The 16,321-nt window shown below is 35.9% G+C and overlaps 1 protein-coding gene across 1 annotated transcript in view; it reads right to left on the minus strand.

Annotated features, from left to right (window-relative positions):
* Positions 1–5,444: 5,444 nt before the first annotated feature.
* Positions 5,445–16,321, minus strand: part of LOC144443443 (G-protein coupled receptor 54-like) — a 42,265-nt gene continuing 31,388 nt past the window's right edge. The window contains exons 2-3 of the mRNA XM_078132920.1: positions 10,273–10,414; positions 5,445–9,514 (exon numbers count right to left, since the gene is read on the minus strand). Of these exons, the coding sequence (XP_077989046.1) occupies positions 8,922–9,514; positions 10,273–10,414 (735 nt within the window). The 3' untranslated portion in view covers positions 5,445–8,921. The remainder of the gene's footprint in view (positions 9,515–10,272; positions 10,415–16,321) is intronic.

Genomic DNA, 16,321 nt, shown 5'->3' on the forward strand with positions numbered 1-16,321 from the left:
CAGAGAAGTAAAGAAGTATACGCTCGAAAACAAAGATGGCAGCCAGTTTTCAGGTAAGAGTGGCGTCACAATTTTCACCAACTGATATACAAGTTCACAGCCTGTATTTGGAGTTGAAACGATCAACAATGGATGACGAGATCTAGAATACAATGTTGGGAAAAACTGTACTGGTAAGTATTTTGGTGTGTAATAAATCAAGTTTTCCATGTGCTTTATAGGGTCATCGTCAATCTTCATCATGTGAATTTTACTTTTTAGCGCCAAATTTGACAGCAGACGACAGATACACCAAATCAAACTTTCAGTCAGTTTTGATGTGGCGTTGTTTGATACTTACGTGTCACCTAAAAAGTCGCAAAGTTGCATTAATATCAAGCATCATGGAGTTCAAGGAAGCATTACGACTGGCTCTCCGACGATTTGATCTAACATTGGTAACAATCTCCTTAAAAGATCAACAAATTAATAAGAGCAAAAGTATTTACAATGGCAACGATGTAGTTGTTGTCTTTCCAACCGGATACGGCAATTCACTTATATTTCAGTTATTGTCATACATTTTTTCTATGAAGAAATTTGGACACTGACCCATGCAGATGCTAGATGTACGGTTCGTGTGGACTTGTAGCTTAGATGCCAGATGACTTGTGATGATGGCGAGGTACAGTTGTGTATGGTGTCAGGAGACTTTATAGACAATGAAAAAAATGGGAACGTCAACATACTATTTGCGCACTCAGAAGCAATCGTTTCGAGTAAAAAAGGCCAAGTCATACTGCTAAAACACAGAGAAGAAGTTGTAGTCGTTGCTGTCGATGAAGCCCATTGCTGTGTGTGACAAGTGAGTAAAATTGTGTTATTGGTATTATTGTCGATGCCTCACCCCTACTGTTATTATCAATAATTGTTTACATCAGGAGATGATGATGGAAATGCAAATGGTATACACGTATCTCACAGTAGCGTCCCATTTTGAAATTTACCTACATGTTTTAGTAAATTTGGTATCTATTAAATACTAGTAGCAGAAGAGTGTCATAAAGAAAACTAAATGCATTTTTGCTTTTTATAAACTACCGGTAGAAATTTTTCATACTTGAAAACAGTAAATCCATATATATATATATATGGAAACCACTCAAACATATGTTGCTTGTCAAAATCTAATAACACTGTTGGAGAGTATTACTAATTGCCTACTTTAATGGTTTTGGTAAACCAGTAAATAAACTGGATACATTACACCATATGCTTACAATTAGAGCCACTGTGATATAAATATATGCACACATACAATTTTATTACAAATTTTAAATTTATATTGTTCTGTAGTAGCTTTTAATTTGAACAATGGGACTATTTTCTGAAGAGCTTATTTTGTTTTTATTTGCTTTCAAATTACATCAAATTCTAGATAAAATGTAACATTTAAAAAAAAACCTATGAAAATATTTTCTCAGTCTTGTCTCTGCGCCATCTGGAGTGGAGTGGAGAGGCAAGATCCAGGGCATGATTACTATGATTACCAATCATGATTGTGATAGATAAATCATGATTATGATTGTGCAAATCAAATGCGCCACAAAGTGCCCTACCCCTTCTTCTTTTAGCAAATGAGCAATAAATCATGATTATGATTGTGCAAATCGAATGCGCGACAGTGTCCTACCCCTTCTTCTTTTAGCAAATGAGCAAATTGAGCAAATGCTGAACACACGCGCATTGATGTTAACCAAAGCCAAGATTCGAATTGTATTGCTGCACGTGCACGTGTATGTGAACATGCGCAAAAAGACAGAAAGACAGTACAGCCATATGGAGCGCTATTCGTTCATACACATACACTGGACAGTGCATCCAAGCTGAATTTACATAGCTAGGATATAATGTTTCTTTGTAGTATTGTGTCGGAAAACACAAAGCATATTGTATTTGTCACTGTCCGTTACCTAAAAGCCAGCCATGATAAAGGAGTCACTTTGTCCACCTTGGAGGTATTTATCATGTATCACCGTGTATTAGCGACTACTATCTTTATTGATGTTAGTCCACATGCCTCGTGCCCTTGCTTGGACTTAAGCTTCCACACAAGAGTTCTTTGCTTAAATTTAGATGTGGGCTTCTCAAGGAGAAATCTCATAGTGAGCTCTGATCATTACTTGATGATAATTTGCCAACATATCTTTTATCTTCAATATTTATTTTGAAGGAGATACAACATCATCATCACCACCATGATGGCTGCAAAATTAAAGTTACGCAGTCGTAAGACATAATAGAACTAGCAATGCAGTACTTGTTTAAATTTGTTTTAAGAATGTCTAATTCACATGTGTATATCAGCTGATCATAAATAGCCGGGAGACATACATTTCCACAACAGTACAAGCTTCACATTTCCCCGACTTTATATCGGTACGTATTTCATAAAACATATTCACTGTTTTTGTCTTACCAAAACTACTGTAATTGTATGATACTCAAAATATTTCTGTATGCACACATGGTAAAAAATGATTACATGATGACAAGACATCGACATTGTGAACTGTGCATGCTACGAAAGAGCTGAGGCTGTAACATTGTACATCAAAATTATGATCCTATACTCCACCAGGTGATCAGTGGACAGCGCCACCAACGCTGCTGTTTTGTTATAGACATGTTTTAGAAATTCCACCGATACCCCACCGGCTGGAGAAAGTAGCCATCCCCAACTTCACTTTAAGATTGCTGTGAAAGGATTGTAAATTTGGCAATTTACAGGAACATTTGCTGCAATATCCAGTACTACTCATCATAGTGTAAGGACTACTTTCTGAACAGTTTTCAATTTGAAATTGATAGATAGTATGTCAATATGTATGCATTGACCAGAAGGTAAACTAAATGTCATTATTACCCGTCTATATTTAAAGGAGTGTGAGCAAAAAAGAAGATATTTAATTGTAATGCATTAACTTTTTTACTGTTTTGTAGTATATGAAAATTAGCAGTGTTTTACACATTTGTACTATAAATGCTTTCTTAAGAAAGGTCAACATGCCTGCATCAAAAAGATGACATATAAATTTATCACATTTAGTACATAGTGTATATATAGGCCTTCCGTAGTATGTTACAAAGGATTCAGAACAAACGACTACCTCAAACGTTGCTACCATGCCTCTTCTTACGGAAAGACTTCACTCCAGGTATTTTTAGTCACACCACCTTTCAAAACTCGATTATGGCCATGCACGTCGGTCCAGACGGTCTATCCTGTGAAAAAAAGATTCTCCCAAGCCTTCGAAAATTTACTCCGGTCGTCGGCATTTCTGTAGATTTTAGGTTGCGGAGAAGATTTTCAAGAGGGCTCTAGAGGGCGCTTGTCACAATTTCTAGAACTAGTCATCTGAGTTCAAATTTTGAGGAAATCTCTATTGTGCTATCAAGTGGGTTGACAATTGCATCTACCAGAAAATCAAAAGACTCGGAAAAATATGGAAATCGGCAACATGGAAACTACGTTGGACAAAATATGGGGTTAATAGTCGTATGTGCATGCAAAGAGGCGTCAAACCGCTGTAATGTAAAAGGTCTAGACGAGTCGAAAAAAGAAGAGGGGGGGGGGGGGGGTTAAATCGAAGTACATATGTACATGCCATTACTATGTCAGTACCCACCACCCGGGAGTATACTTACTTTAGCTTCGATCGATCGATATACATTTATGTTTTTTTTTATCATATTGCCTGTATCTACCCGTCAAGAATTGGGCAATAGTTACTCAAGATGATCGAATAAGATTGCATGTACCATATCTATATAAATTGTAATGATGAAGATGATGGGAGCCTGCTCAAAGTTCAGTCTCCGTACTTGGATACCAATCTTTTAGAAAATCTTATTAGGGCGAAGGCGATCGATTATCTTTATTTACCTTGTTTCACGTATCACTTTTGGTTACTATCCGTCGATTGCCTTCCAATCATGGAGGAAGAGAGAGGTCACATGGTTGATAAACAAATAGGAGCAAGCATAGCAGACGTGAAATACAGTAGCTGAAGCAAATCGAGGCTTCTCCTTGATCAGAGTGTGGTAAGATTGAAGTCAAACAATTTAATTCCAAGATGAGAATAATGCAAAATGTAGTCGGAATTTTGCGTATTGTAGCAAACTTATTCTCTGATCATCGGCTAATCAAGTTTTTAACTGTATGGACGACAAAGAAGGCGCCCTCTACGTTTACTGCCTTTTAATATATTTTCTTTGAACCACACAAACGAATGTCATAGATGGTTCAGTGTCTATTCTTGATTATTCCTTGTTACTTTAAATGATGAAAAGTTGTATACTGTACGTAATAATATGTACCTGTTTCCTAGATCGTGTTTTCTTTACGTGTTTTCTATAACAGACAGTGGCCTGTTCACCTTTCTCGATTTCTCTGCCATGAGCTTGAGCAAATATCACGTGATAAGCGAAACAATTCTGAATGCTGTAGTTGTTTGTCTTCGTTTAACCCGACTGGATGACTTTTGTCTCTTTGGATCTAGATCTGTTAATTGCTCGGATTTCTTTTTACACTTGCCTGTACACTTTTTAGGAATCACAATTGGGCCGAATCTTGAAGGTTATCATTTCCATGTGGTTATTTTGTTTCATATTGAAAACACTAATTTATTGTAACTGCATACTTAAACGTGTAAGCCGAATCATGTTTACCAACTGGTAGAGCTCCTATCAGGAATTCACATACGTTTATGTAATTTTAGTAACCAATAAATCGAAACAACAAATTAAACACTATCGGTTTGAAAGATCTTCTAAAATATGAAAAATGTGTATATTATATCCATACATTTTTGTATTTTAATTCTAGTAAAAAGGTTTTGTTCATGGGCAAGCGTATTGGCCTTTAATTCCCCCGTATAAATGTGCAATATCGCCACAACCCCCAGTCTGATTACTGACCGAATTTCTTTGCCCCCCCCTTTTTTTACATAGCGTTGTATGTACAGTTCATTGGTGAAAAGTGTATGTAAATGTAAACTCGAGCCGAGAAATAGTTTAAGCGATAAGTGTAATCGATGCAGGTTTTGACATTATTAAATTTTCACCAAAACCACGTCTACCAAGGAAAAGTTAAATTGTCAAGTTATTCCGATGTCCAAGCACTTACTACTATTTTAACTTTCTCCTGGCAATTGACTTGTCAATGAATAGTCAGTGCCACCACTACTCACGGTATGGGACGAGAATGTATATCGAAGTCCGCCCCCTTGCGGTTGGAAGATGATTCCAACCAAGATACGCGAGAGAGATCGAAAAAAAGAGACACACAAGTACATCAATGAGACAGCATTTATTGATTCGTAAATAGCCAATTATCATGCAAGGCATTAATGTAACAGCTCACTTTTTACGGATACGAATGACGCCAAGTCAAATAATACATAAATGTGATAACAATCAATCAGTTAACATACAAATTACAGCTATACAGGTATACATTCTTGTCAGTGAATTAAAATTTTAACAGATCAAGAGATATAATTTTTTTTTATTAACACAAAAAGCAGTCAAGGCAGATAACTGCAAACTTCGCCTCATTGATATCTTAATAATTGAATCAACTTACACGTTCTATATAGTCTAAAATAAACCATTAATCATCACAAAGTTTCTACATTTGTACATAAAACTATGTGGAGTAGAAAATTCTGTTTTACCAAACGGTCCGCGTTTGAAGGTTGAATTTGTTCGCAGTTCTTTTGTTCTTTCGGCCAAGTCAGACCAAGGTGTGAGTCTATGAACATACATAACATGTCCTGACATGACAAAAGTGTGTTTTATTTAAACGACCCTACAATGGATGTCTGTTTGTGGTTCATACAACTCAGATCATCACGTGTCTGAGGTGTATAAAGGATAACTTAATTGTGTTTTTTGGCGTTTCATATATCTCGGACCCGAGTGGGTATGGACATATATGTAATAGCGACTACGAATATAAACCATAATCATGAACAGCGCCCTCAAGTGTATGTTACACATTTGCAATATCACATCGTATATAATAAATATCACGAGGTCACATGTTTTTATTCATTTTTCCAGAACTTGTCAAGTAAATTCTAGTAGCCTTATCTGATATCGTAATTTGGTGACATAATTTGTATCAGCCACATGGCGCCATTTTGATCTTTCCCTTTGACAACAAATCAATACGTCGTTTCCTTTAAATCTCGGTAGCTGTAGCGGGATCGATGTTATCGAAATTTCAGAGTTTTTTTCTACCTATTTATGTTGCTGTATGTACTGAAGCGTGCATCCAGTCATCAAACTCTTTGGACATCCCGTAGATTTACAGTTTGTTGACATATAGGTGACTTGGTCCCTACCTAGGTTCTATAAAGGGTAACGAGGCTTCACAGCATATTTTATTCCATTTAAAAAAATTTGTTCAAAATTCTTTATTCCGGGACTAGTGCTTTTCAATGGTCGGATAGGAGAGTGCTGGATTGAACGCGATAGACCACAACATGATATTGGCTGGCTTTTGGCGCCAAATGCATGCGAGTAGAGATAGAATTCCCCAACCCACAATCTCCAGTCTCAGAAGAAAGGAACTCCTGTACGATATAGCTACTCTTTTCTGACTATGTACATATATTAGACGTTAAGCAAGTGGTGCACAATGTCACCAACGCAATTAATATGTAGACTGAATTGACCTGTTCTAGCTAGGGAAACGTTTTGTTGAAATAGTGAAATCTTGGAGCAGCTGGGGCTTCAAACCTGTATGCTTAATCTGACTGCTCCAAATGTGCTCAACCAGGGTTTGCATTCTTATACAGAAAGCACGATTTGAAAAGTTAAAGATGTATAATTTATAGGTCGGCAAATATCAAGAATAAACATTTTCGATCCCCATTCCCCAGATTTAATTTTCAACTTTTGAAAATATTTCACTCCGATCGCAAGTAGGACCCGCTAGAGACTGGCCTTACATTGAACTTTTAAAATGTCACACAAAGAATGGGTCCTTAATAAAGCCACACACTACAATACAATTACAAGGTAAGGAAATACAATCATTAATATGCTCAATATTATGACCATCATCAAACTGACTTTTCATTTACAAAATACAATATACACACGTCACTTAGAGACGAATCAAACGAAACACTGTCATTACGTCATGCAGATCCGGAAAAATCTATCTTGAACTGTGTATTGGCAAAAATACTCAAGACATAGATCTAGAAATGTTTATACATCTATACTATTTGTGCTGTATTACTATATGAATAGATAATATCTACTATGTTTAATTTCTTGACTGGTTGGAGTTTAGATTAAAATTATCTGGTTCATTCAAAGATAAAATTAACTACATCTACACATTAGTTTACAAATTAAAGAGTATAATATTGATAAAATATTAAATAAGGTTAACTTCATTCTTGTAATGCATGAACATACATGTACCTGCTTCACTAAAAATGCTGAAAACACGCCGATGGAAATCTCAAATTCAAATTCATTACACGCCGATTTGACATATGCAGTGTATGTCACTTAAGGCACTTATATCATCGCATTTACAGTATCAGTTCGACTCAACCCTAATGCGACTTCGACTTATATATACAGAAGTCACGGTAGGCCAGCATCTAAAAGTCTTTAAAACGACTAAAATCGACTGGTAGTCATATTTTGACCACAAGTCAAAAATGATACTCAAGTTTGAATTAAAACATTTACTATTACATTACTGTTCCTTTAATATATTTATATACAACAGAACATACTCAGTTTTGCACCACGCTGCATTGGTGCTATTTCCTTCTTTGCAAGAATCGAATCATTTCAAAATATAAAACAAAAAAGAAAGTGACATCTCTAAATGGGACCTTTTGTAAACTTTCAACTTTGAACTGTTTACTTTTAGCCCTTTCTATCACCGACTTTCTCATACGTAAACAGTTATAGTGATAAAAGTTAGTGATGGTGTAGTTATTCATAAAGAATATTATTTGGTAGATATACATTTTGAAGTGTCCGTGTATTGAAAAGAAGTGTACATAAATTGACACATAACCAAAGGGAGATAAGTATACATATTCCCGTCAGTCCTAAGGGATAAGGTTATCGCATTCCATTGGTAACAATAACAGGACTTCACAATCAACCTGTTCCTTATATATCAGAAGGGTTTAGTTTCCTTACAGGATTTGTTTTTGTAAATTACAAAATGTGCCTACATATCAGTTCATTTCGTATTTGATGATGCCATCTTGGATGACGTCATGAAGTCAAGATATTATATTTCAGTCACTCACGTAGTCAGCAAGCAGTGGGCAGACCAAGGCTCCATCAACCATGACGCATTGCAGTTTATTCATCACCTGAGTGGAGCGAGGTTTGTGTTGGTCGTGACCTGATGGTGAAGCTTGGTGCTCGAATACGGCCTATATCATAGCAGAAAATATGGGAGGAATCACCACCATGTAAAGACTAGACGGATCTATACGCCCGGATATTACGAACATTTGACGTCAAGTACACATAACTTTAACATGCTTACTTGTTTGAGAAAAAAAGTCAAATTCAATAGCCTAATAAAATATGTTTTTCGTTCATTCATTTTCATAATTGTCGGAAATGTCTCTATCCGCATAAAAACCCTTAACGGGGTAAATATTCAATTCCTCCTTGATTCATTATGATTAAGTAATGGTTAATATTAACGTAAGTCTTTGTATAGCCTTGTATGTGCTATATGTATGATGAAAATCTGACCTTGTCATTCTACATATTTTTTTTTGTACGGGAAATTTGAAAAATATAACATGATGATTATCAACATTAATATCTATAGGCTAGCATATGTGACCTCTATTCGGATGATAATCTATTGATGTGGGTTACATTGAAACCGAGTCATCGGCTCGTGACATTTTCTCAGATATTCTAGTGCTTTTAGTTACAGTAGTTTGTGAAAATCCATTACCATAAGGCCAACAGGTTTTGAATAACTTCTTGAAGTACTTGCGAAAACTGTTGGTAGCGAACGCATAGACGAATGGATTCACACATGAATTAGAATACGCCAAACAGAGGCAGAAGATACGGAAACGATATACCGGGACCGAATTGAAGGGATAACTGCCATCAAGCATCATCCATTGATTCATTATCTGTAGTGGTCCCCAGCAGATGGCAAATAAGATGACCACGATTAACACCATCCGGGTGATTTTTCTCTTTCGTCGTATTGATCGTTCGATGGCCTGTGCACTTTCCGTTCCACTTGAAGTGCGCCGCCACACTTGTTCCAATATCATACCATAGCAGATGGAGATGATGCCCAGCGGGAGAAGGTACATGACGATGAAGGCGTAGACTTCGTACATCCTGTGCGATAACACATTTGGAAAAACCCTTCTACAAAACAAAGCACCCTCGTCATTCACTAGCATTGTGTAAATAGCGACTGGTACATGAAGGAGAAACGCTCCTGGGATTTAAAAAGAGAAAAATGTTTACATTAGAACTGTTTGAATATGCCAGAGAATCCGGGAACAGGACTGTCATGTTGGTTTCATTGCCAAGTCGACAAAAGGAGTTACACCTATAGTTATAATATCATATAACAAGTTTCATTGGTGTAACGATAACATTTTAATTTGCATCAATAGCTTTAGTACAATGTGTCCAGACCAATTGCTGTTAACCTGTTAAAAAACTTAAGTTTGTATATTTATCTACAATATATTATGTTAATAGTGAATGCAGTCATATGAATATTTTGCAAATGCAATCTTGGGAGATTATCTATGAGGGAGTGAATAAATGAATGAACGCACGTACGCACGCACACACACACACACACACACACACACACACACTCACACACACATACATACATACATACATACACACATACATACATACATACATACATACATACATACACACACACATACATACATACATACATACATACATACATACATACATACATACATACATACATAATGTATATTGCTCTAAACGCAGTATTTATACTCGTCTGTTTAAACACTAACAACACAAAGATTAAATACAGTAATGGGGTAACGAGGTATGATTAGAGATCTCTCAGTCATAGTGCATGCGTGCTATCATTGTAGTTTTCATTTGTGTAAGTCTGAAACGTCATACAACAATCGTGGGTGATGTAAAAAGAACAATCGTGGTTCCGATTTGACTCACATACGCAAGCCAAGTACCCACCTATCCATATGAAGATGCTGATCATCATCGCCATCACTGGCTTACGTATAGTGGCGTTACGTGACCGTACAGCATGTACGATCAGAAAATGACGATCTACAGTCATCGCCGTCAGTGTGGCACAAGTCGCCTGCACCGATACCTACGTCAAAAGAGAGAAGATAGGAGAAATGTTAGAATCAAACACAGTGACGTAGATGGCAGTTCGATTACTTTTAACGTTGGTACATCCAGAAAATAATGAAACAGACAAACTAGCTGTATGAAAAGTTAGTTAACTTTCAATTGTATAAGTAATTAATATTGAATTTTGCTTTGAGGGTTTAGTTAGTGAAAGCAAGAAAAGCTAATTAATTGTAACAGAAACTGTCAGAATTGGAAATTGAATAGAGTCTTAGTTAATTTCTAGTATGTCGGTATCCTTTGAATTCGTCTGTATCCAATTGCATAAAATCCAGCTATTAATTTCAGATGATTACAATATTGATATTACTAAGTCATTAAATTTTACAAATCAATTACCTATTAGTAATTAAAAGTACATATATATAAAGTAATGTAACATATAAATAGTGTAACATTCTGAGTAATTTAGAATCACTTAAGGGCATAAACCAGAGCAGTCAATATTGAATTCGAAATTAATGATGGGGAAAATAATACATAATAAGGTTTGTTTTGATATGAGGGTGATCCTTTGTTTCTGTTTTCATTACCCGATCGACCGACCCAAATTTTAAGCTCCGACATCAAAATAGTGTATGTCATTACTGGGACAATCCATTAGCCAAGCAAGTGGACTTGTTATCAAAGAGTACCAATATTTACACATGTGATGATGGGCTCTTACATAACACAAGTAAACAGCTGTAAAACCTCTATTCGGCTGTCTGCATGGACTGCAATTGAGGCAAACCTTATCTCCGTCTTATATCAGTTGTTATCAATTTATTAGGCTATTATAAGTAACGCTACAAACAGCTTTAGAGATGCAAACAACTTTTATGACACCCGTTTTCGCCAGGCAAGCCCGCGGGTTTGTTGCACTTGGACCGCTAATGGTTGTGAATGTCATGTTAATTTTCGCCCGCCCTAGATATTTTGCGGAACAGCGCCCTCTCGCAAGAATAGGCAAGTGTTCTGGACTGTCGACATCATCTGCAGTGGTCATGGCAGCGGCGACGACACTTGTTCACGAAACAGAGGATGTCTTTTCTTCTTTTCAATACACGGACACTTCAAAATGTATATCTACCAAATAATATTCTTTATGAATAACTACACCATCACTAACTTTTATCACTATAACTGTTTACGTATGAGAAAAGTTATTCAAGTGGGGTCGGCGAGAATGCTCCGTTCGTTAACAAGTGTCGTCGCCGCCACCATGACGGTAGATGACGTCGACAGTCCAGACACTTTTTTAATTTTTGCCAGCAAGGGCGCTGTTCTACAAAATACGAAGGGTGAGCGAAAATAGAAAAAAAATTTAAATTTGATGTCAGAGCTGAACATTTGGGTCGGTTGGGTAATGACAAACAGAAAAAAATAGGGTCAGCCTTATCTGCGATGACAGAAGGTGTACTCTTTCATCGAAGACATCCCAAGTCAAGAGACAGATTAAAGCTATTGCCAACAAATTAATGCTAATAGGCCAAAAGATGGAAGTCACGTACATCTCCGCTACCACAAGGTGAAAGATAATGTACTAAAACACATGCGCAATACTACACAACCCCATTTTATAGCTATAGATGCTATTGGTGGATTGTTTCCTGGCCTTTTAGCTATATTCCTCAGATTGAATGGTGTATTTTCATTCCACACAATAAACCATATACGAAAAAAATGGAGGGATTAATATGAACTTCAATAAGTACAAGGACACTGATCGGCCCAGGTTACTGTCTTTTATGGCATTAGCTTTCAAATGAAGTCTTAAGAAAGCCAAGGGCTTTGCAAAATTAATCATCAGCATATGAAACTTTTCTACGATTAAAAACAACAAGATGGCACAAACAAACAAGTACAGGAAATGCTCAACCATAGACCCTGCACGAAAAGGTCTATGACTAAACTGGAAGAGTCACTGTGAGAGGCCTCTTTTGAAATAGGAAAGATTGAAGTCAACTGTACAAGGGGTAATTCAAGTACTGAGACGTTGAATATCCAACCACGTTTTCTGAGTAGGTGGCGTTCTCCTGAACACTTTTGGAATTCATATACATTGTAACGTTTTTTACTAAAGCCTATAATAACGTAACTGATATATATTTACAACCGGCGAAAACACACGTGTGTTTGCTTGAATAAAGCGAGCACAGGAGAGACTTCATGCTGAGACAAAATTGGGCAAAAACAACAATACAACTGATATAAAGACAACAGAGGGTGCCTGTAGGTTCATTCGATGCTCTTATCAGATTTTAAAAATATATCTGAGGAAGTTATAATGTAGCAGTTACAGCTGGACGTGATCATTATAATGTGTAGTATCAGTAAACAGTCATGTAATGTTTGTACTTTGATAAGTTGCCCACACTACTTACACTCTTATGTCTTGTCTAACTTGTCTCATGCTTGCTTACTAAGAGCACCAAATTTAAACAAACGCACTTGTTTTTTTTTTCAGGGGTTGTATCATACATTGCGTAGTCGTAGGTGCCATATAGTTTGTTGATTTAGACAGGACACAACCCTTGTTTGGCAAAGCTACAAAACTAAATTTTACGAAAACATTGACATCTAGACGTGTTCTTCCCTTCAATGAATACTATACCACCAAAAATAAACAAATGGCACGTTATTGCATATGACTACAAAAAGACATGGAAATGTAATAACTACCATTGAATTTTTATGTTTTCTCACACAACATCACATTCTGTAGTCCAACAGCACCTTTCACAAATATTCACTGATATCAGGAATACATGAGTTTTTATTTCCACATATAAGTGTGGAACTTTGATGGACACATCATATTTGTTTCATGTTTATGGCCTGGAACAGAGGAAAATATCTTGAAGAGAAAACGTATTCCCTTATCAATATATGATGTGCTTATTGTGAGTTGTGGAGCTTTAAGCTAGCATAATCAAAACGAATGACAGACAACCAAGCTATATCAATTATTCATGTTTATAAATCAAAATGTTCTAAATATAGAAAAGGCACAGTGAATTTCAGATTAAAACTATATTAGTAATTTTTACAAGATAAAGGAAACATGTACTTGTGCTAACCACTAACACTGTTAATAATCATGCGAACTGAGGAAAATTGATGAGTACTTTCTTATATTATATACGTGTTTGATGGGTTTGATGAGCCGTTACACAGTGTTTCACGTTGTTGGCGATCATCAGACGACTAACGGTATAATTATATGAAGTTCAAAATTCAAAAATTCCTGATATGGGTGTAACAATGGAAGTTGCTCAATACATATCTAATTTGATGTCGGCACTTTTGATATTAATTCTGACATTAATTAATATCAAACTGCCGACATCAAAATATATATGTATTGACCAACTTCCACTGTGGCACCATATCATGTGAAATGGAATTGTTGAACTTTGAATTTGGAACCACTCTACATATATATTATGTATTGAGCACTGTTTACTCCAGCATAGACATTTTACATATACTGAGTTTATATATATATATATATATATATATATATATATATATATATATATATATATATATATATATATATATATATATATATATAAAATGAGTATATATATATATATATATATATATATATATATATATATATATATATATATATATAATGAGTATACGTCCCTGTATTATATATACGTATGTGATGTTTTGGTAAGTTTATTTGAAGTATTGGTAACAACTACTTGTCTGAGTATTCATAGCTATTCATATTTAAGAGAAAATAGTTAGTTCACATATACGCCAATCGTCTGATTCTGGCGAAGGTTAATTAAAAACATGCGTTCTAGGCAGTATTACGCATATTTTTCAGATTACCGGTGAATGATAATGAAATATGTATAGGGTAGCTTTTACCTATACGTTTGCATGTGTGCTATATGCTTCAAGGCTACTCCAAAATATTAAACCATGGCCATTTGCGGAAAATCAAAGGAAAACAAAGTGACCATAGTTACTATGCTCCACTGGAAGAAATTGAAAACCGCATGACAGTTTTTTTTTTACAATTTACGAAGAGTCGAATTTACTGACGTAAATTTTATATAGGGCTTTCCCACTCTGTTCTCAAAGCGCTTTACAATTAAATGACATTAAATGTTGTTTACAAGATTGCACGAGCATTGGATGAAATGTTACACTAGAGACAAATCACATTTGCAACCAGCGAAACTTTTGCTAGTTAAACATAGAACAAGCTGATTGTTCGGCGTTATTTGAAGCGTTTCTATCTTTCAGTAATTGGTTGCTATAGCAGCCAAAGCTGGAAGTACCCGCTTATCCACCGAATCTCACCGTGCATTGATTTAATTATCTACCCCTTTTCGCAACTTTAAACTCAGTACACGAAAGGCATCATTCAATACCACGTTAACGTGGTAAAAGTATCGTCAATATTTCATATTTCAAAATGTCTGTAATTTAGAAGCCTTACTGAATAGAGATATAGTGTATATCTGCAGAAATAACAAACTAAAAGCTTGTGTAATATATCATCTGTAAAGAGTTCAGTCTAGTTTTATATAGATCAATGGCGGGCGAATAATGATGACTGGAAGTGAATACCTAGGGGCTGTTTTGTAGTCGTGCTTTCATATCGTGTGTTCGTAAGCAAGCCCGCTGCTAACTAGTCAATGCTACAAAAAGACTTTTCGTTAATGTAAGCTACTAAGCCATACCCCGTGTCACTTCTTTAATGAAGTCTCAAATCAACCGAAGCTAATTCCGTTCAGTACCAGCGTGGCACGGACTCTGCCTTGTAGTTCTATTACATTGCCGAGTTACTGCATTTACATGTAATCGATGACCGAACAACGTCGACGAACAGGTCAATATGAAACACGTGTAATGAAGAGGTAGCTGTTACCATATCAGTTATTCTGGATTCATTCGGATTATTTTCCCATGAAATTACCGCCAACTTGACCGATTTGGTTTAAGTTAAATGAAACAGTCCCCATCTATGTTAAATGTCAATCTATGTTAAATGTCAAGTTGAATATTAGAAACCTTTACCAATGACGTACTTCTGGATACTGAGATGAAATATACGAGATTAATACCTGTTTAGTGCCCCTCCCACAAGAAAATGCTCACATTTAATATTTACACTTCTTAAGTTGTATTTTATTCACTTTGGATCGCTTTGATAGGTCACCTTATCACCATACGCCCCGCCGAATTTAGCTATTCTCTGAAATGTCATCAGATAATACTAGGTCGAAAATCACCCAGACTTTCAAGTTTCAAAGAAACAGCGGTATTACTAAAAGAACAGAATGGAGAAAAGAACGGTGGTAAAATAAGCTGACTGCAAATAAAAAATAAGATGCAGAAACATGTGCGTAGCTTGTTCTCAGTGACAAGAGTAGTAATGGGGCGGAAAACCCAACAAAGAACATCATCTAACCAGTCTCCCGTGACTCTACATGTAAGCAATCGCGCAGAAGAGAAAGTCAAGCCGGTTGAAAAATCGCAAATGAAGAACATTTATACCACAAATGCCGACACAAATACCTCATTCGGCAATATTAATAACACAAGTAGATGAGAAGCCACGGTCTTAGAATCTCAGTTTCCCCAGTTTGTTTTCATATCTAAAAAAACGTTATGTAAAACCATACCTAGATCGATTGTTATCTGTATCGAATGTTCCATTTTTCGAAAAATTATCTGCGATATGCAATTCTTTCGTGCAATTTTCAAGAATATCCTATTTCGTTTTCTTTATCAAATGATTGAAATACGTTTATGTTGAAAGAGAAAATTAGATAGGGATATTATCTTTCCAGGGCTAAATGCTTTTAGCAGTAGCAGATTACATCTCCCTTACGAAATATTTTGTGAAAATTGT

The sequence above is a fragment of the Glandiceps talaboti genome, chromosome 12, assembly GCF_964340395.1.
Source record: "Glandiceps talaboti chromosome 12, keGlaTala1.1, whole genome shotgun sequence".
NCBI lineage: Eukaryota > Metazoa > Hemichordata > Enteropneusta > Spengelidae > Glandiceps > Glandiceps talaboti.